Below are 19,037 nucleotides of genomic sequence, written 5' to 3' on the forward strand. Positions count from 1 at the left end.
GGCTTCACGATCTCTGATTGCTTGAACAGACATCCGCAAAAGGGTTTTTTCTGAGTCTAGAGTGAGATTTTAAAAATTTTTCCATAAGTCCTTCGCCATCTTTCAGATTTGAAACGAGGATAACAGAATTTATTTTATGATGACCAGCAAGACTACCGGAAACTAGTATCCACAGTAGAACAGAAAGATTATACCGGAAAATTGAGTCGGTAAAAGTCGGTGGAAACATTAGTTTTCTTTCTATTTAAAATAGTTTTAAAGGTCAAAAAAAAAATTGATTATACTATTTACGCAAATAAAAAAAAAACATAAAATCAAAATTAACCTGCACGTAGCACAAGAAAAAAAAAATAGAAAAGCGCACCAGAGCACCGCCCCACCTTCCTCTCTAGAAGAACCTCTCCCATCCTTTTCACTTTTTCAGTTTCACTCTCATTCCCTTCAATTAAAGAAAACCCTAATTCTCACAATCAACAATTTCAACACAAAAAAAAAAAACAATGGCAGCCGCCGCACCACCACCACCACCAACGGCAGCACCAGAACCAACCAACATGGTACCACTAAAGTCCCCAATCGGCCACCCAGTCTTCTCCCGTATCCGCCTCGCGACACCATCAGACGTCCCATTCATCCACAAACTAATCCACCAAATGGCCGTCTTCGAACGCCTCACTCATCTCTTCGCCGCCACCGAGTCAGGTCTCGCTTCCACTCTCTTCAACTCTCGTCCTTTTCAATCATTCACAGTCTTCCTCTTAGAGGTCTCTCGTTCTCCATTCACCGCCACCGCCGCTGCTTCTCCGTCGTCATCTCCCGATTTCACTCCGTTTCTCAAAACTCATAGCCTCGATCTCCCGATTGAGGATCCGGAGAGCTACAATTTCTCGCCGGATATGTTGAACGACGTCGTCGTTGCTGGGTTTGTTCTGTTTTTTCCAAACTACTCGAGTTTTTTGTCGAAACCTGGTTTTTACATTGAGGATATATTCGTGAGGGAGCCGTATAGGAGGAAAGGGTTTGGGAGTATGTTGTTGAGTGCTGTGGCGAAACAAGCTGTGAAGATGGGTTATGGTAGAGTTGAATGGGTTGTTCTTGATTGGAATGTGAATGCTATCAAGTTTTATGAGCAGATGGGTGCTGAGATTTTGCAGGAGTGGAGAGTCTGTAGGCTTACTGGTGATGCTCTCGAAGCTTTTGATAAGGTTAACATCTAGAGATTGATGTTTTTGGTGCTGGAGAGTGCTGAGAGTTAACCAAATCTATTAGATCACTTCCTTTTGCTTTTCAAGCTTTAATGTTTGCTCTTTGTTTGTTTCCTCTTGTTCTTGCTGTTATGGAAGTGTTGGCATTGATGATGATGATGATGATGATGATGATGTATCTCTCTACTTACTTACTTGATACTCAATGAGAAAAACTCTTGTGGAATGTATGAAATGTTTTCAAGTTCTTAGTAGAGTTATGTAATTCTGTTTTCTAGTCATGGTTGCTTGTTACGGATATGAAAAATTGGAGAATTATCATAGCGAATCGAGAAGATATAGAAGTGGAAAACGGATAAATTGGTCCGTTTGGTCATAACCATAGTTCACAGAAACAAGATTGGAGTGATAGACGAATGTTACTTTTCTCATTATTGTATAGATGTGTGATAGTTTACCTGGCTTAGCCGGCTGTTCCCTTTGACGCCAACATAGCTGAGTTGGTTGAGGAACGAATCCTGGTCGAATTAGAGTAGAAGCCGAGGGTGACCAAAGTCGTTCACACATCTATGACAATGCTAAGCATTTGAAGAAGTGTCCAGCTTTTAGCCATGATACGATTCCACTTGAAGGGGCATACACAATGTTTATCCATCAAAAGTCAGATAGATTAGACAAAACAAATCTTGAAAGATTATTTTACATGAGAATTCAATTCTGGTGAAGTATTTGGATGGAAAGTGATTTTACTAGTTGAACAATGCAATAATTGCCAAGAATCTCGCCACAGTCATCTTCAAGTATAAGGACTTCGATGGAACTGAGCAAAAAAATGGTCATTTTCGCTTAGTGCTGTTGTGGATGCCCTTATAAATATTAAATCTAGTGATGTATGAAAAATGGTCGAACTTATTAAAAAAAAAAAAGCAGGAAATTGTCATTTTAACAAAAATTAGTTGATTGGATACACGTTTTTACTGTTATAGAGAATGGAATGTTAAGAGTAGTTTTGAAGTTAAATTGAAATTTCAAATGGAACAAATGAACCACATTCAACTAGGACATGTACGTAGACTATGAAGACAACCTGATTTGCTCTGCGTAGAAAATGGCAGCCGCTGCACCTGCACCACCACCAACGGCAGAACCACTGAACCAGAATCAAACATGGTCAAAACGGGTCTCTATAAGTTGATTGCGAGGTACGACTCGTAAGATGGATGGTTGCAACTATATGAGACGAGCTTTCTTGCGTAAGTTTCAATATACTTGGTTCACTCGGTTTAGTTGCATCAATTTGTGTTCAGTTCGAATTTTGGTTTATCCGGTATCAGATAATTTTTTTTTGTTCTAATTATTAAAAAACTTGGTTCAATTTCGGTTTAACTAACCCGATTACATTATATGCTTGTCCGGAAAATAAATCCATTGGATATTGGGCTTGAACCCTCTAAGCAAACTTTACGAGCGTGTACCACACAACTTGTCACGCGGGCGCGTGTACCTCACAGCCAAACACTATAGTGAAGTTTCTACGTGGGCCAAGCTGGCCCCAAACTGCTGCAAATTCTTGAATATCACATAATTCCTTACATTTATAAATATTTTATCTTAAAAACAAAACACATTTTTATAAATAGGTCTCTCTATAGCATTTTCAATTGATCTTTAAACTCCTTTTGACAATTAATTGCCAAATTGCTGAGGCATCCTCTATCTTTAAATACAAATATTAAAATCTAAACTACATGCTTATATTATTAGATTATCAAACATAAAATAAACTAGAGACATAATAACATAAAAAAGAATTTAAAAAAAAAAACTTATCAAGAGACTTTTGGTTTAATAATTTAACAAGTTGATTAAGCATTTTTAAGAGAATTTTATTTTTTTCTAAGAGTTTTTTTAGTAAAAGTCTTAAGATTCTTATTCTCAATTTAAACTAGCTCACTACTATCCCGCATGGAAAAACTTTTTTTTCAGAGTTTCATAAACCCTATCAATTCTCATATAGTATTGCAGATAAAGGTTGTTGAATAAACTAAAAATTATTAGAATAAAAATATGATTATAATTTTGTAGTCCATAAAAAAATATGATTTTAGGATTCAAATTGTGAACTACATATTAGATAAGATGAAGTTGATTACCATGAATGATATATCATATACATATGTTCTAAAACGTGTAAATTCGGAGCATATGATTTTTAAAAGGGGATATTGTCGTAAATACCACTAAAATATGTTTTTATTCCAAAAATATCACAATTTAGTTTTTTTCCAAAAAATACCACTAAAATGTAATTTTTTCCAAAAATACCACATAATTGAATTAAATTTCTAATACTAAAAACTAATTCCTAAATTCTAAATACTAAACCTTACCCCTAAAAACTATACCCTAAAACTAAATGTGTCAACCCAAACCAAAAAATAAAAATCTACATCCTTAAAAATCAATTTTTTGGGTTTGTGGTAATTTTGGAAAAAAAAATTGTGATAATTTTGAAAAAAAAAACTAAAAATGGTATTTTTAGAAAAAAAACCTTTTTAGTGGTATTTGAAGGAATTTCTCTTTTAAAAATGATTTAAACTCAAAATAATACATCATGTACATGTTCATACGCATTGATTAAATTTACATGTGTTATGTGATCAATCATTTTTTTCTCACATATCCACTTGTTGATGCCCATATCAGAAAGATTCGCCACAAAAAATTCTCGTTTTATATTAATTAACCAGCACATTATTTAATGTCAAGTTGTGATGAATGTTTAGGAGATTTTAAGTGGTGTTTAAATTATAGTTTTGAGAAAACTTTGTGAAATAAAATTCAAAAACTTATTAAAGTGGAATTTTGGATTTTGTTAAGAAATTAGCAAAGAAATTGATTTTAAAAAGTTAACAAAACAATTTTTCATGATATGATATCCATTTATTTCAATATCTTAAATGGCTATTATAAAATATATATTTAGAAAAGTTAAACCAAAAAAAACATTTGAAAAACTACAACCATTCGAAGCTTTTCGACATTTGTGTAACATAAAGAACAAAATATCATATTTGAAGGAGACGATATTATAACATATATATATATATATAGACTTTTAAGTGAGTTAGAAAATTTGTACATGAAATCACAAACACTCCAAAATCTAGTTGTCCCCCTAGATTTTAAAAACATCACTTTGATTGGTATTATTTCACACTTGCAAGTTCGAAGATCGGTAAGTGGAAATGAAGAATTTTAGAAGAATAGTCAAGGCCAATCGAAGAAAGAGAAACAAATCATATAGAAGAATGAGCAGTTTTGCCTTCAATACCATTTTAGTCAATGAGAAATTGAGAAGTAAATAATCTCATTTTCATTAATTGACAAACCTGAAGCCTTAACCCAAATGTAAAAAGGGAATTAGACTAGTATTTTTTTGCTAAACCAGTTCTACTTACACATAAACCTAGACGTAAAAGTGGACAGATACCTATATTAAAACAGGATGCGGTTCAAACTTCCCTTTCATGCATCTCCGTTAAGCCCCTCTAGTTTAATACAAAGTCCATCTTTGATTTTTGTTTCAATTTCCAACATAACCTTTACATGTGTATTATGATAATATTACTTACTAGCTAGGATTTACACCCAGAGCCATATCCATTCGTTAACAATTAAAACTATAATTGATACTAAAGAATTAAACCAAGATAAAGAATTAAAGTACCAATTGATACTACTTTTATTTCCTTTCCCTTTTATCTTGAACAAAATTGTAGTGTTTTGTCGTGATTACATGAATCCAAAGTTGGAAGAGAAATAATTGATTTCGTTGTCGAGAAATCTGGACTACGAGTTTTAACATCTTCAATTACAGCCATATATAGAACGCACTTATTAATGTCGGCTACCCATTTTGCGCTAACGACAATACTATCAAAGTAGTTACGTGTACCGTCTAGAGTCTTCTATGAGGTGAAACAACGACATGGGTGTCCATTTTTTTCCATACTCATTTAAATTTCTTGGCTTTTTTGTTGGGTAACAAGATGTCTTTTTTCCACGATATAACGACATGTGATTCACGTTTCTTCAATCCCATGTCTTTTCATCGACATAAAAAAATTTGTGATGGTATTATCGAAATAATTCATCAATTTCTTCTTAAATTAATATTGGATTCATATATATATACACCAAGTGAAACGAAGATTGGATCATGTAAACGGTATAGATGACCGCGCGTCTTTATGTTGCATGTCGTGTGTTGTTTCAAATCGCAGAAGAGCCAACTTGTGTTTAAAACTGATTGCCATATTAGAAAAGGCTTACAGGAGGATATCTTCGTGATTATTTAATGCGTTAATCCGAAGCCTTTTCTCCACAACTTGTGTTCAAAACTGATTGCCATATTAGAGCAGTTTCTACATCGAGGATATCTTCGCGAGAGAGCCTTACAGGAGAAAAGGCTTCGGAAAAATGCTACTAACCGCTGTGGCCAAGCAAGCGGTGAAGTTGGGTATGGGAAGAGTGGAGTGGATTGTGATTGACTGGAATGTGAATGCTATCAACTTCTATGAGCAGATGGGTGCTATAGTTTTTAAGGAATGGAGACTTTGTAGGCTTACTGGCGATGCACTTCAAGCTATTGACAAGCTAAGCATCTAGAATTTGGTTTTGCTGCTGAGTACTCGACCCATCCATCGATCACTTCCTTTAAACTTTGTATGTCTCACTTGTTTTTCTTTTGTTGAATAATAATTAAGTACATCGCAAGATTTTTAAGTAGAGATGGTTAATGTAACTGTGATTCCTGTTATGTTACTTTGATTTACATTATCTGTTGTATTTTCCGGATTTGAATAAAAGGATAAGCCATGTTCAAAATAAAGTTTGAAGATTTTTTTTTTTTTTTTGAAACGAACCTCTGTTTGACTGTTCCACAGTTCCACTCACATGTTATAATTTAGGTCCTAGTAAAATTTGTCGTGATCCTAAAAGTAATAATTTGAAGACATGATACAATTCCACTTCAATATATTATATATCGTTCAACAAAATTACAATATCGTAATAGAATTAAGAAAAAAAGAAATCTCAATTGATGAGTACATGATAATTAAATTACGGTAATTAAGGAATAAGATAGAAAGTAAAATTTATTAGTTGACGAGGCGACAATTCTTGCGAATCTCACCACCTTGATCTCCACGTGTAAGAACTTTGATGGAACTCATCTTGATCATGGACCGACCAAACTGAGCAAGAAAAGTGCCAGAGTTTTGGAAAATACTTGCAATGTGAGCAGCGGAGGGATCAGTCAACAAGGCGGCGTCGGAGGTGAAGAGTCCTTTGTGTCGTAGGAGAGAGACAAAGTAGCCACTGTCAAAAGAGAGAGGTCCGGTAGGGTCCATTCCGACCACGGCTGAAGAGTTGAGTCTTAGAGATTTGTCGGAGCATTTGGATTTGAGGAAGGAGGCGTAGTTAGGGTCCACGGATGGATCTGTATCCCCTTTTCCGGTGAAGTTCAAGAGCCTCCGACCAAACACACCGCAACGTGCTGTTCCTATCGTGTGTGCTCCTGTTTCATACAATTTCGTTTCTTTTAAGTATAAAATCGAAAAATTAGCAATTAAATTAGTTGATTAATGAGAAATTAATTGAATTTAAAATAATTTTTACATATATGATGTTCGAATTATGTATATATATTTTTCGTATATAGAAATATACTATTTCTTGAAGATTGGAAGGATTAAATTTGTAGCATCCCGTACACTTCGTAACATGGACATGCACGTGCTCTGATATTCCCGCGATTTTCTTATAATTATTCCCAATTTCATAAGGTCGTTATTATTATTTTACTTGCTTCTTATTATATCAGTAACGTATATGTGATGGTTTATGCTAAACCTGATAAAGCGACGAGGTCAACGACGTCCAAATCGCTCTCGGCAAAGAGTTTCTGTAGAGTGGTGAAGTTTGACCCTCCAGAAGGTAAATCTCTGGCTGCCTCCGTTGCTAATGAAACTCTTCCATCAACACGTCCAGTAAAGACATTCCATAGCGGCCGTTGAAACTACAACATATCAAATTCCGGGTTTAGCATTTTTTCGAAAATTCATAGATTTCTCTCAAAATCCAAAATAATCCGACTTCCTGTAAAAACAGGATTGTTTATCTTACAATCACAAACATAGAAACGAAGCGAATGATAATCGATTCTTGGTTTCATTATTTGATTGATTAGTAATCATGAAATGTTTTTTAGACGAGTTTGTTGATATATATTACTTCATACGAGACGGCATCTCGGGCGGCTAAGGTGAGAATGTCGGCGCAAGAGACGGTTTCAGGGCATTTCTTTTCGAGAATAGATTTAATCTCATCGATGATTTCAAACCCGGATAGCGACAGGTTAGGTCTCGCTTCCTTCTCGGACGCCGCATTTTCAGCGACTCGATCTAAAAGGAGTGACGCGTCGCACCCCTATATATCATCAGTCCACATTAGACTTATGATCTTTACAAGAAAGATATTCTCTATTTATAAAGAATTAAAAATATATATGCATATCATACCCTAACAAAGCAGTCATGGTAATGAACCCTCAGTAACTTGGGAGCCAAGCTAGGGTTTGCTGCGACTTTCTTGGACACAATCTCTTTCACGATATCCTCGGCTTGAGGACAGGACTTGTGATAGAAGTTCATCTTCAGCTTACCTTCCCATCTTCCTCTTCTCATCTTATGGCCATTGTTATTGAATCTCTTACCATCAACACCAAGTAACATAACCAAAAACAAAACAAGTGGAAATAGGATCCGAAACTCAACACCCTTAGCCATGATTCGACTTTATAGTTTTGATGTTTGCTTTGAAGTATTTGTTTGTTCTTTTTGTATTTGAGGAATGCACTTGGCAGAGTTGCTTTATATAGAAACTGATGCTTGAATCTTGATACCCCATATGCCCGTTGAATTTTTAATATTCTTTTAGCAATTGAATAACTACTGAAATAATAATATATATCTGGGTGGCCAAGCAAAGTTCCCTGTATGTGTTGTGAAAATGAAGGATTAAATTATTAAGGTTGTAAGTCAACAGAATTAATTAGAAATAATTATAATTTCTTGCAATAATCATTTAGCTTCATTGAACCATAACGTGAACATCCATTATGCAGATATATTATAGATTTCACTGCTGTATCCATGACCAATTTACATAAATTCAGGCATTTTTAATATTTTCTTACTTCACCGTCGCAAGCGGAGCTTACTCTTCTGTCTTTTTCCAAATGAAAAATCTTTTTTCCATACGGAAATTAAACTGACGGAAGTTTCAGAACAAACAAACAAAAAGTTAGATCACATAAAGTGAAAAATGTTAAATGGAGGCAAGTACATTTACGTTGGCTCAAACGTTGAATTTGAACTGAGAGTTGAGATGGCGTCGTCACTTCGAAAGCGACCAAAATAACTGACTCCCAACTTTTGTTACCTACATTGCAGTATGTCAACTCTCATATGGGCACTATGTCATATTATTATGATCAAGTTATTGTGTGTTTGGGCTCATATGGGCCACTTTTAATTATCCTAGTGAAGGGGTCGAACCCTGATGGACACTCACACAACTAAGGCCCAACATGTCTGACTTCAGCTCATATGATGAACATTTTTTTTTTTTTCATTAAGGGGTCATATTGGATTTAATTTATAAAGAATTTTGAAGATTTTAACAAAATCATAAAAAATGAATAAGTGAAAAAAAATTTAAATTACTAGAGAGTATTCTATAGTTTTGTTGATTAGTTTTATAAAATCTTGTAAAATATTCCAAATAATCTCTTTATTTTTGTGATACTTTCCATTACTTTATTTTGTGATGAAAATGTATAAAATCATGAACCAATAACATAATAACTGAATTCATTAACAATTCTAGATATTTTGTTTTAATTGAATACAAAACTTTTAATATCTTTATAAAAGTCTGAATCCAATAACCCAAATTTGCTAAGATTTTAAATGAATTTTTACAAATCATAAACTAATAACACTAAACTTTAGTAAAGTTTAACAAAATTTTGATCTAATAACAACAAATTCTACATAACATTTAAAGTTTTTAAAACTCTACTCAAATCTCAAACCAATAATCCCCACTTAAGTTTTGTTTCTTGGAATCAATATTATTTAATGTAGTTTTATTTTTCTCTCAACAAATAAATTGGGATGATAACATAACAATATATTAGCATAAACCATTAATTAATTAAATTACAAACATTAATCAAAGATATTTTATTAGACAAAAAGAAGCTTTTTTTTTTTTTTGTCACAAGACAGAAAGAAGTTAATGTTAGAAAAATTAAAGAGAAGCAAGATTTTATACTATTTGAAAGATATAAAAAAAAGCAAAAAATAGTATAATATATAACTTAATATAATGTAATTACTAATTTACTTAAGTAAGCCTAAAATTATCTAATACTATTAAATTTAGTAGATTAGTCTACAAAACGTGTGGTTTATTAACACCCATTAGTATTGCGACAGCTGTCCTTTTACAGTCCTTTATAAGTCTCGTCCCCTCCGATCATCTCTTCAACTTTTGTACTGATCAAACCAAATCAAAGCTAATGGAGCACCACAACCACCACCATCGCCACCACCACCAACGCGACGACAGCGATGAAGATCGTCAATCCTTTGGAGGATCACCGCCGCGCAACAATTTCCCCGATGCTCCACCGCAACCCCATGGCCTTTACCAGCCACAACCTCCTTTCGACCCTTACGCGCCTCCGCCTCACTTCGGAGCTCCGGAACCACCGCCTCACTTCGGAGATCCGGCACCACCGCCTCACTTCGGAGCTCCGGCACCGCCGCCTTACTTCGATGCTCCGGAACCGCCGCCTCCGTTTGGTCATGTGAGCCATGTCGGTCATCACTCTTCCAACGAGTCCTACCCACCGGATCACCACCGATACGGAGCTCATCCGCCGCCTGATTCGATGCTAGAGAGCCACACTGGCGTCACGCACGTGGCTCACCATAGCTCACAAGGCCCTCAACCTTACCCGCCTTCTGGTTTTGACCACCGTCCTGATGAGAAGAACCGTGTGCCTGATAATATTGCCGGACTCGCCGGAAGGGCTACGGTGAAGGTGTATTCAAAGGCGGAGCCTAACTATTATCTGACGATTAGAGATGGTAAGGTCATTCTCGCCCCAGCTAATCCATCTGATGAAGCACAGGTATGTCTAATCATCTCTCTCACTCACACCACGATCCAATTTACTTAACCACTTGGCTCCATGTGTTTGGAATGAGTTGTCTACCATATAAGATGAAGATGAAGAAAGAGGATTACAAGTTGTCTTATTCTCTGTTACTCTAGAATTTAGTTTTGTGGTTTAGGTTGTTAGATCCTATTGTTATGTTCATGTTTTCACGGCTTGTATAGGCTAGTATTGATCTGGATGTTTCCATTGATTGAGCATTTTCAAGCTTGCTGATGATATCATAGTTTATTAGTATTTATTTCTTAGTGGTTGTTTGTTGGAAGAGTTTCAATTTATTATATATTTGATAGTTGCTTCCTTTACGAATGCGCAGCACTGGTACAAAGATGAGAAGTACAGCACTCGGGTGAAGGACGCAGACGGTCATCCTTGTTTTGCTCTTGTAAACAAGGCTACTGGTGAAGCAATGAAGCATTCTGTGGGAGCTACCCATCCTGTAAGCGTTTCTTCCTTCCTTAGACAGTCTTTGTCCTGCATACTATCATTTATGTCCAATGCAAACTTGGGTAGATATTATTCTTCATAACATTAGACTGAAAACATTAGAAATCACAGTAGTCACCAATAGGGATATTAGTTGGAAGAAAAGGAAACAGAAACTCTACTTACGTTCTGCTAGTTTTGTTCTGTGATTCTGCATTGTGTTTGTTGATCCTGTCAGAAAAATAAGTTTACGATTTTAAATCTCACCATCTTCTTTCTTATGGTCACGTCCTTGAGCAATATGTTATAATTATATCTTTGGGTATTGCAGGTGCATCTAATTCGATATGATCCTGATAGACTCGACGAGTCGGTACTATGGACAGAGAGCAAGGATTTGGGAGATGGATATCGCACAATAAGGATGGTAAACAATACGAGGCTAAACGTTGATGCATTTCATGGTGACAGCAAATCTGGTGGTGTCCGTGATGGCACGACTATTGTCCTTTGGGACTGGAACAAAGGAGAAAACCAGCGCTGGAAGATCTTTCCTTTCTGTAAGCCTTTTGTTAACCTTTTCTGCTTTACTTGGATCAATCTGGAGACCATGAGGTAAACTGTGAATTAACCTCTTCTTTTTTTTAACTGATTTTTGTAAATGCAGGAAATTGGCGGGTGAAGTAGTAAAAAGTGGGTTTGTGTGTGTTTATGAATAACTATAAGAAAGAAACAAAAGTTCAGATTTGTTGTGTCTTGTAAGAGTTGAGTTTGTGCGGTTGGCATCTGTAATCTATCTTGTATTTCAAGTATGCCTTTTTCTTACAGATACACATACACTCTGTACATTTGGTTTATATTTGTTTCTTGTTTTGATATCTTTTTTATTATTATTTTTGTTACAGAATCTTCTGTAAACAAACTATGCTGCTATAAACTATAGAGATAGGAGATAAAATCACTGATTTTATAGAATTATGTTGATTAGTTTATTAAAGCAAACTTGCACTCACGATTATATCACAGCTGTATAGGATTTGCAAACTAGAGACATCTTGTATTTTTATGAGTCTCCCATTTTTTATGTGTAACATGATCCTTTAAATAAAACAAAAATAGCTTGATTCCTAAAGTAAATCAGTTTCTTGTGAAATGGTAGAATTTTATAAGGTTAAATGTAAAGAGTAAAGACATCACCATTAGCTTAAGTAGACATCACATTCAATTTTTTTGGGAGCTCAATCTAGCATCATTAAGTTTAATTTGGCTGGACAAAACAAAAGTGATGTCCTTAGCATCATTAAGTTTAATTTGGCTGCACAAAACAAAAGTGATGTCCTTGCTGCGTGAGTCAGACCATCAAGGTCCATCACGGCACTTGCAGGCTATCTACACATGTCAACACAACCCATTTATAAGACAGCGAAGTTTTCTTTGGTTCCTTCCTACTAAGTACTAACTTACTATAAAAAATAGAAATAATGCCGACATAAGAAACCGCGTCTATATGGTAAGCTTGAAAGAAATTAGTAATACTGAACAAAATGGTAAATGGATAAATGGATATAACTAATTTAGAAATTAGTTTAAAAATAAATTAATAAACCTTTTAAAGCAATATCTATATATATATTGAAAATCCGTTGAAATAGTGAAATTCCGTTGAAATATTGTCTTCAATCTAAATCAGATTGATTATTTTACAGTTCCGAATGTATGCAAGTATTTTAAGCAGGGCCGTCTCTACCCCATGACAGAGTAGACAAATGTCATGGGTCCATCCTAAATATTAAAAATTTTATTTAAGCAAAAGGGTCCAATTTTTTCAAAAAAAAAAATTTATTAAAGCTTTTTAGGTTTTTTAAAAATTTGACAGAAATCCCATATTTGTTTAAGACGGGCTGATTTTAAGTACATAGTTTAATGGAGCTTAGCTTAGCCAATCATCGACACAAACTTAATTAAGTAGTTTAGGATAGATTAACATCAATTTATCAAGGTTTGGTGATGATCAAAACAATGGATCATTTGGTGTGCTAGACAACTCAAACCGACATAACATAGAAATAAAAGTTTATTATTCCAACATACGATATAATGTCTCCCATGCACATCTTCTCCATGTTTGCCCTTCACTTCATAACCCTCGCCGGTTCAACATTGTCTAATCTTGCATCAGGCAGTTCAACAGCCACGATTGGGACTTCGGTTTTATTTGCTAGTTGGTTCTCTGTTGGTAAATCCGTTTTTGTCGAACCTTGATACATCATGTATAGTATCATCTGAGCTACACCGAATAAAAAACCGAGAATGTTTGGCATCTGAAGACAAAGCAATAGAGACTAATTAGTAAAATAACTAACAAAAATGATGAAAGATATGAAATGTAAAAATGTAAATTAGTATTACAGCGATGAACTTGTCTTTGATAAGAAGTCCATAAAAGAACCACATGACGGCGTTAAGAGTAAGAGACAAGGAGAGAAGAAACGGCATGTATTCCACACTCTTCGTCTTTATAACTTTCCTCTGCAACATCACACATCGTTTTTTAAACACCAATTCATAATTAAACAACGGCACGATGTTGAAAAGAAAGCTGATGTATCACCATGACGCTTAAGGGAGAAGCAAAGACGGCGAGACTGTAAGCAGCACAAACCCATCCAACGGTCGAGACACGGTGTTGTTTTGGAACCAAAAGATTGACTAGAAGGATTAAGAGACCAAGTCCACCGATGTTGCATATCACTATCAACTTCAACGTGAATATCTGCCAAGTGTACTTCCAGATTAGTTGTAGATCATATAGAGTTTCATCAAATTTAACCGAACCGAACCAAACTGATTGATAGAATATAAAATGTTTATCCTACTAAAAATAGAAATATATTTATAAGGAACCTTGGCCTCTCTTGGTGCGTAAATGATATAGAGAAACAAGTAGGAGATCTCAATGAAACATCCAAAGGTGTTAATGCTAATGATGAGATAAGCATGTGTCTTCATTATTCCGTAGTAGAGAAGAAGAGTTGCACTTGCTAGTGCACATATGTACGGTATCGACTGAAACCCTTTTGATGATTCCTTCTTGTATATCCCATAAAACGTTGGCCTATAATATGTATATAATTAGTCAAATCCTTACACAATCTTTTAGTATATAGTATTTATGACTCTAGAAGTTAGACACTTACACTGGTGACAGGAACACCCCAAAAGACACAATGTTGCCTGAAAATAAAAGGCAAATTTAAAATATTAGTGGTATGAGCTTATTTATTTTGGGTACAAATGGTATAAATAAAAAATGGGTTATACTTATATATATATATATATATGTTGGAAGTATATGATATGTAACTTTTATTGTGGATATTATTTGAAGTTTCCAAAATCAAAAAGCATAGAAAAGAAAAATACAGGGAAATAAATTACCCATGAGACCAAAGAAAAAAGCAAGTTGATGAACCTTGATGAACACCATTCTTCACTTTCTCCTTTCTCTCTCTCACTCTTGCTCGTTTCAGATTTTCTTTGATATTAGTTTCGTCATGCATGTCCTCCATTTTATATTGGTCTTGGAGAAAAGTGAGTCATTCTTGCATTCTCAATTTTGTCCCCCATTTTTTTTGTTTCTTTCTCTTTTTAAACTAAAAAACAAAAGTTTGGTTCACATTTTCTTGGAAATATATTGTTTTTTTGTACAATATAATGTTTCACTCAGTAGCACTGACAACTCTTGCATGGCTGATTGGCTGTAAATTGCTGGTGACTTCTGAAATGCGTCTTTACTTTGCCAACCAGCAAATTTCATTAGTTTCTCGTTTTGTTAAACCAATTTTAATTCTCGTTCTGATCGAGGAAACCATCTTAGAATATATATATATATATATATATATATATATATTTTTTTTTTCTTTTCTATCACAGTGATTAGTTCCTTTCACTTGAACTAATCTCGAGATTATGAACATTGGGGGAGTCGATGATTTTTTGACCATTTTGCTATGGAGAGTATCTACTGATGATATTTTTACCCACGTCAATCATGTCATGATGAAAATCATGTAGTAAAATGTATTACAAAAACGTTGCGAATGTGAAATGTTTTTGGCTTTTGGGATGATATAATTTGCATCGGCTTTGTGATGTTTTTAGGCATATATCAAATTTTGTTGTAAAATCTTTTTCTTCTTTTTTTTTTTTGCCACAAAATGTATCGGGAAAGAAAGCTCTCTGATCAACGTAAGTCTGTCGCTGTTGTTGGAAATTCACTAAACTAAAACATCTCTCTATTAATACGTCACAAAATACCATGCAAAAAGTATCGACTGTGTGTGAACCCTAAGATTTGTGGAGGAGCTTAGGTAGTCGTTCGAACGTCATGTCATTAGGTAGGGTTGTTCCTAATTGTTAGGCCTTCTAAATCCGACAAAGTATTATTTTTTGCATTAGGCTTAAAACTATCTTTTAGTCGAATCATTTCTGTCAATTAGTTTAATTAAGACATATCATACACCTTAAGTGGCAACCCTCTGAATCTGGTTTAATTTGTGTATATAGCCAAATTAATTTAAGATTTGATATATTTTTTTTTTTGAGATCCAACATTACTGGTCTGCTCCACCTATCACCTACAATGACATGCATTGTGTAATAAGAACTTATTACAACCTTCCATATATAAATGGTGTAAGACACCAAGTATGATAACTGATAAATATTATGAATTAGATCTATCTGGTTGCACATGTCACCATAAGATGAATTGTGAGCATGTTAATGAATAAGTATTCTACTAATTAAAGGTAAAATGAAAACTATTGGCATCAAATTATGTGGGTGAGATGGAGGCATGAATGTGTTTGTTTAGGCACAAACCTTGAGGCCTTGCTTGTTTGGCCTATTTCTTTGTTAGAACTTTAATTTGGTAATGAACAAGACACACAAGCTTTTACATTACATCTTGACAGAAAGAATTCATACCTTTTAGATGATCCAAGAGATTTTTATTATTATGATTCAGCCATGTTTATAAAATATAATACAAACTGATTTAAGTTTGCGTACTTGACCCGTTTGCTAAATGTATCAAGTTAATTATATCAGTATTATTATGAACATGGAGCTTGATAAATAATTCAGAACATTTCAGCTGTTTGATCTCTCGAGAGTAAACATATTAGTTTGATCCAGATTAAAAATACTACTTTGCTACTCCAAGAAATTGAGCAAAGCTTGGATACTTCGGCTTCCATCCTATTTCTGCTCGTGTCCGTGAGTTGTCTAGCTTCTTCCCTAAAGGACCACTGGTGCCTACAACAAGCCAATGTAGTCAGACTCTATGAAGCTTAAGTTTTTTCAAGATAATTACACGTCAATATTTGAAGAAACTCACTCGTGAAACCTTTGAACTTCTGATCATATTTTCCGCTTTGATTCATCAGGTCCATCACATCTTGCCTGAGAAGAATGAGAAGTCAAAGAAGTGAAATGTCAAATGTTTGAAATACTTTCAAAGTTAGAAAGAGAACAGCATTACCTTGACAAAGGATGGTTGTCACAACCCAAGAAAATTCGACCACCGGATTTCTTCTTCATGACTGCAACTGCCAGCGATGCTGCATCCTGTTCAGAAACACATTACAGAAACTGAAGAGACTAATATATAGTATAGTGCCAATGCTAGAGAATGGGTTATCTTATATTACATATGCAGACCAATCATAAGCATATATTGAAGTTCATGGTCTTTGAACAGGAGAAAGGAGTGAGTAAAATCACAAATATACCTCATAGTGTATGAGATTCACGATATGATCAGGACAAGCATCAATTGTCCCCTTATTCAACCAGTAAGTATGCGCACCTCTACTCTCTGTGTATAAAAAGTTCAGGACAAACATAATTTTCAAATCCGCTAGAGACCTTAGAAGCCTATCAGTATTTGCTCATTGAGTATCAAATTTCGAAATCCAAAAGGATATGTAAAGCCCTGCCAGTCTAAGAACTGTCCCTCCACATTCCAACACTACTTTCTCAGCTTTCAAAAGCACATCGGTTCTTGGGCTCTTTCCCAGTGGCACTACTGGAGAATCCTGCAGTGAAGGGTGATAAACTTATGAGATTCTTCTAGAATATCGCATACATATTCACAATGAACAAAGAAATTGCAGTATGACTGGAATAATGTATACTTTATTTTCATAGATTTCAAATTATCAGAGCTGTCTGCCCCAATAGCATCAACAAATCCAATCATTTCTGATGTTATGTGTGTTAACAACTTTGAAATAGAATACTATATTGTGGTGCTAAAGCCTAAAATTATGAATATTAGGATGGAGAAAACTGGAAGGAAAAGATGCATTCAGGTGCTGAGACAAACCTCGTTGCATTCTCCATTATCAAAGCAATCATAAGGTGCAGAACTAGATGTGAATAAGAATGATCCTTTCCCATTCCAGTTTGATGCTGCATTCCTGAACCGTTTGTAAAACACAAGCACATACCAATTGCCAATATTAGATATAGTTGAACCAAGGCAAATTAGTTTTAATGTTGTCTTAAGGATGAACCAATAAACACAAACTAACGTTTAGCTTCATCTTTCTTCACCAATTAATTAAGTTAACCACACAATAGACCGACCAGGCATTCAGTAGCAGAACGGTATTAAATGAAAAGGCATCAGAAGTAACAATTCATAGACTTTCCAGTAGTTGATACATGTGAATTTAATCACCTGACTTCGCCAGCATAATCAGGGCTTTGTGATGGAGGAGCACAAAAGATCAAATACGAGAACTTGTCCCCAAATTCGGTTCCTTTAAGAAATGGTTTGATATCCAACATCTCCAACTCATCATGATGAGTTGTTGTTGCTGTCTGCCCAAAGATTTGACTCTCTGGATGTTCCTGCTCCACATATAAAGTTCCATATTGTGAAAACATGACTCTTATTATAAACGTTATGCTGCAAAGGAACTAGTCAATATACCCACGAGAATTTCAGAATATTACCATAAAAGATTGTATAAGATCAACACAGAGCACATTGATAAACACTCAAGACACATAAAACAGGGATTTACAGGACATACAACATTTTTCTTGTTAATAGTACATAAACACCATATCTATAGGATGTTCTATAAGAAAGATATGTCCAACTATCAAATTAAAGATCAATCTCTGTAGAAGACAAATGATGTATGAAACATACAACACAAAAACTATACCTGTCTCCATTGTTCAGCAACTAAGCGTCCAAGAACACCTGGTCCAACGATCAGCAAATCATTTGCCCCAATTGAAACATGAGACTGGACCTTCAAGCCATCACTGGTCTCATCTTCATACAAAAAAAAAAGAATAAAAAGGTCACTACTTGGAAAAGCAGAATCACAAAATCTTAAATTTACCACGTTCTAAGCTTCCTCATTTATATAATCACTAAAGTCTTTAATCATTGTCAGACTCTAAAGTAACTCACTAATCCTCCAAAATTAACATCGGATTAACTCTGTTAAGTCAACGAGAGTTCAGCTACAGTTCCACTAATCCTTACAACTGTCGAAATTAAGAAACAGAAAGTGAGGATACCAATGGTGGTGGTGGAGGAAGAAGAAGCTTGAACAGGAGTCGTCATTATCGAAGACGTTGATGAAAGAAAGAAGGAGACTTTGGGTTTATCCTCCTCCTCCTGGCGTCTCAAAGCAAACTTAAGTGAATATGAAGAAGAAGAAGAAGAAGATGTTAAAGTTGATAGCTTGGAGAAACGGTGGGTCGATAGAATTCTCGAATTGACCGAAGGAAATGAGATGCAAGAGATGAAACCCATCAAGAATAAAAAGCAAAACGCTTGGCTTTTTGACGACGACGAAGGGAAGATTGATTGAGACTTGGCGTGGCGAAAGAGATGGGATTCTCCGTGAGACTTTGGTGATGGGGGTACTCTTTGCATGTTTTAACCAATCGCGTATTTACACGTCACGATATCCATTATTCTAGATTTTTTTATTTTGTTTTTGTGTTTTCTTGCCAGGAGTTTTTTTCTTCTTCATATTCTAAGCTTATAGAGAAAC

At 34.9% G+C, this 19,037-nt stretch overlaps 5 protein-coding genes across 5 annotated transcripts; 2 read left to right on the top strand and 3 right to left on the bottom strand.

Annotated features, from left to right (window-relative positions):
* Window positions 1-285: 285 nt before the first annotated feature.
* Window positions 286-1,452, top strand: LOC104782357 (GCN5-related N-acetyltransferase 8). Its single transcript, XM_010507264.3, has one exon. It carries the CDS (start codon window positions 501-503, stop codon window positions 1,215-1,217), a length of 717 nt encoding a protein of 238 aa, XP_010505566.1. The 5' UTR covers window positions 286-500; the 3' UTR covers window positions 1,218-1,452.
* A 4,773-nt stretch (window positions 1,453-6,225) lies between these two features.
* LOC104782358 (peroxidase 24) lies at window positions 6,226-8,140 on the bottom strand. Its single transcript, XM_010507265.2, has 4 exons — window positions 7,793-8,140; window positions 7,506-7,700; window positions 7,125-7,290; window positions 6,226-6,789 (listed from the first exon to the last, which is right to left on the bottom strand). The coding sequence occupies exons 1-4, from the start codon at window positions 8,057-8,059 to the stop codon at window positions 6,371-6,373; spliced, it is 1,047 nt and encodes a 348-aa protein (XP_010505567.2). The 5' UTR covers window positions 8,060-8,140; the 3' UTR covers window positions 6,226-6,370.
* Window positions 8,141-9,652: 1,512 nt separating this feature from the next.
* Window positions 9,653-11,825, top strand: LOC104782359 (ricin B-like lectin EULS3). The gene is made up of 4 exons (XM_010507267.2): window positions 9,653-10,476; window positions 10,838-10,960; window positions 11,279-11,507; window positions 11,615-11,825. Coding segments are annotated over exons 1-4 (972 nt in total). The 5' UTR covers window positions 9,653-9,858; the 3' UTR covers window positions 11,617-11,825.
* Window positions 11,826-12,882: 1,057 nt separating this feature from the next.
* LOC104782360 (bidirectional sugar transporter SWEET9-like) lies at window positions 12,883-14,559 on the bottom strand. Its single transcript, XM_010507268.2, has 6 exons — window positions 14,386-14,559; window positions 14,145-14,181; window positions 13,852-14,062; window positions 13,559-13,720; window positions 13,357-13,476; window positions 12,883-13,268 (listed from the first exon to the last, which is right to left on the bottom strand). Exons 1-6 carry the CDS (start codon window positions 14,432-14,434, stop codon window positions 13,080-13,082), a joined length of 768 nt encoding a protein of 255 aa, XP_010505570.1. The 5' UTR covers window positions 14,435-14,559; the 3' UTR covers window positions 12,883-13,079.
* Window positions 14,560-15,944: 1,385 nt separating this feature from the next.
* LOC104782361 (uncharacterized) lies at window positions 15,945-19,022 on the bottom strand. The gene is made up of 9 exons (XM_010507269.3): window positions 18,556-19,022; window positions 18,192-18,304; window positions 17,696-17,868; window positions 17,339-17,432; window positions 16,938-17,048; window positions 16,743-16,832; window positions 16,493-16,578; window positions 16,349-16,413; window positions 15,945-16,266 (listed from the first exon to the last, which is right to left on the bottom strand). The coding sequence occupies exons 1-9, from the start codon at window positions 18,914-18,916 to the stop codon at window positions 16,157-16,159; spliced, it is 1,203 nt and encodes a 400-aa protein (XP_010505571.1). The 5' UTR covers window positions 18,917-19,022; the 3' UTR covers window positions 15,945-16,156.
* Window positions 19,023-19,037: the final 15 nt, after the last annotated feature.

This window comes from Camelina sativa, chromosome 4 (genome assembly GCF_030686135.1).
Source record: "Camelina sativa cultivar CO46 ecotype springtype chromosome 4, ASM3068613v1".
NCBI classification, from domain to species: Eukaryota; Viridiplantae; Streptophyta; class Magnoliopsida; order Brassicales; family Brassicaceae; genus Camelina; species Camelina sativa.

Coding starts and splice junctions, on each gene's coding strand:
- LOC104782357 (XM_010507264.3), top strand. CDS start 501: ATGGCAGCCGCCGCACCACCACCACCACCAACGGCAGCACCAGAACCA.
- LOC104782358 (XM_010507265.2), bottom strand. CDS start 8,059: ATGGCTAAGGGTGTTGAGTTTCGGATCCTATTTCCACTTGTTTTGTTT. Junction 7,701..7,792: donor ACCATGACTGCTTTGTTAGG/GTATGATATGCA, acceptor GATGATATATAG/GGGTGCGACGCGTCACTCCT. Junction 7,291..7,505: donor GAGATGCCGTCTCGTATGAA/GTAATATATATC, acceptor GATATGTTGTAG/TTTCAACGGCCGCTATGGAA.
- LOC104782359 (XM_010507267.2), top strand. CDS start 9,859: ATGGAGCACCACAACCACCACCATCGCCACCACCACCAACGCGACGAC. Junction 10,477..10,837: donor ATCCATCTGATGAAGCACAG/GTATGTCTAATC, acceptor ACGAATGCGCAG/CACTGGTACAAAGATGAGAA. Junction 10,961..11,278: donor CTGTGGGAGCTACCCATCCT/GTAAGCGTTTCT, acceptor TGGGTATTGCAG/GTGCATCTAATTCGATATGA.
- LOC104782360 (XM_010507268.2), bottom strand. CDS start 14,434: ATGGTGTTCATCAAGGTTCATCAACTTGCTTTTTTCTTTGGTCTCATG. Junction 14,182..14,385: donor TTTTTTCTTTGGTCTCATGG/GTAATTTATTTC, acceptor TTTTATTTTCAG/GCAACATTGTGTCTTTTGGG. Junction 14,063..14,144: donor GGGGTGTTCCTGTCACCAGT/GTAAGTGTCTAA, acceptor TACATATTATAG/GCCAACGTTTTATGGGATAT.
- LOC104782361 (XM_010507269.3), bottom strand. CDS start 18,916: ATGCAAAGAGTACCCCCATCACCAAAGTCTCACGGAGAATCCCATCTC. Junction 17,869..18,191: donor TTGCTGAACAATGGAGACAG/GTATAGTTTTTG, acceptor TATGTGGAGCAG/GAACATCCAGAGAGTCAAAT. Junction 17,433..17,695: donor GATTATGCTGGCGAAGTCAG/GTGATTAAATTC, acceptor CAAACGGTTCAG/GAATGCAGCATCAAACTGGA.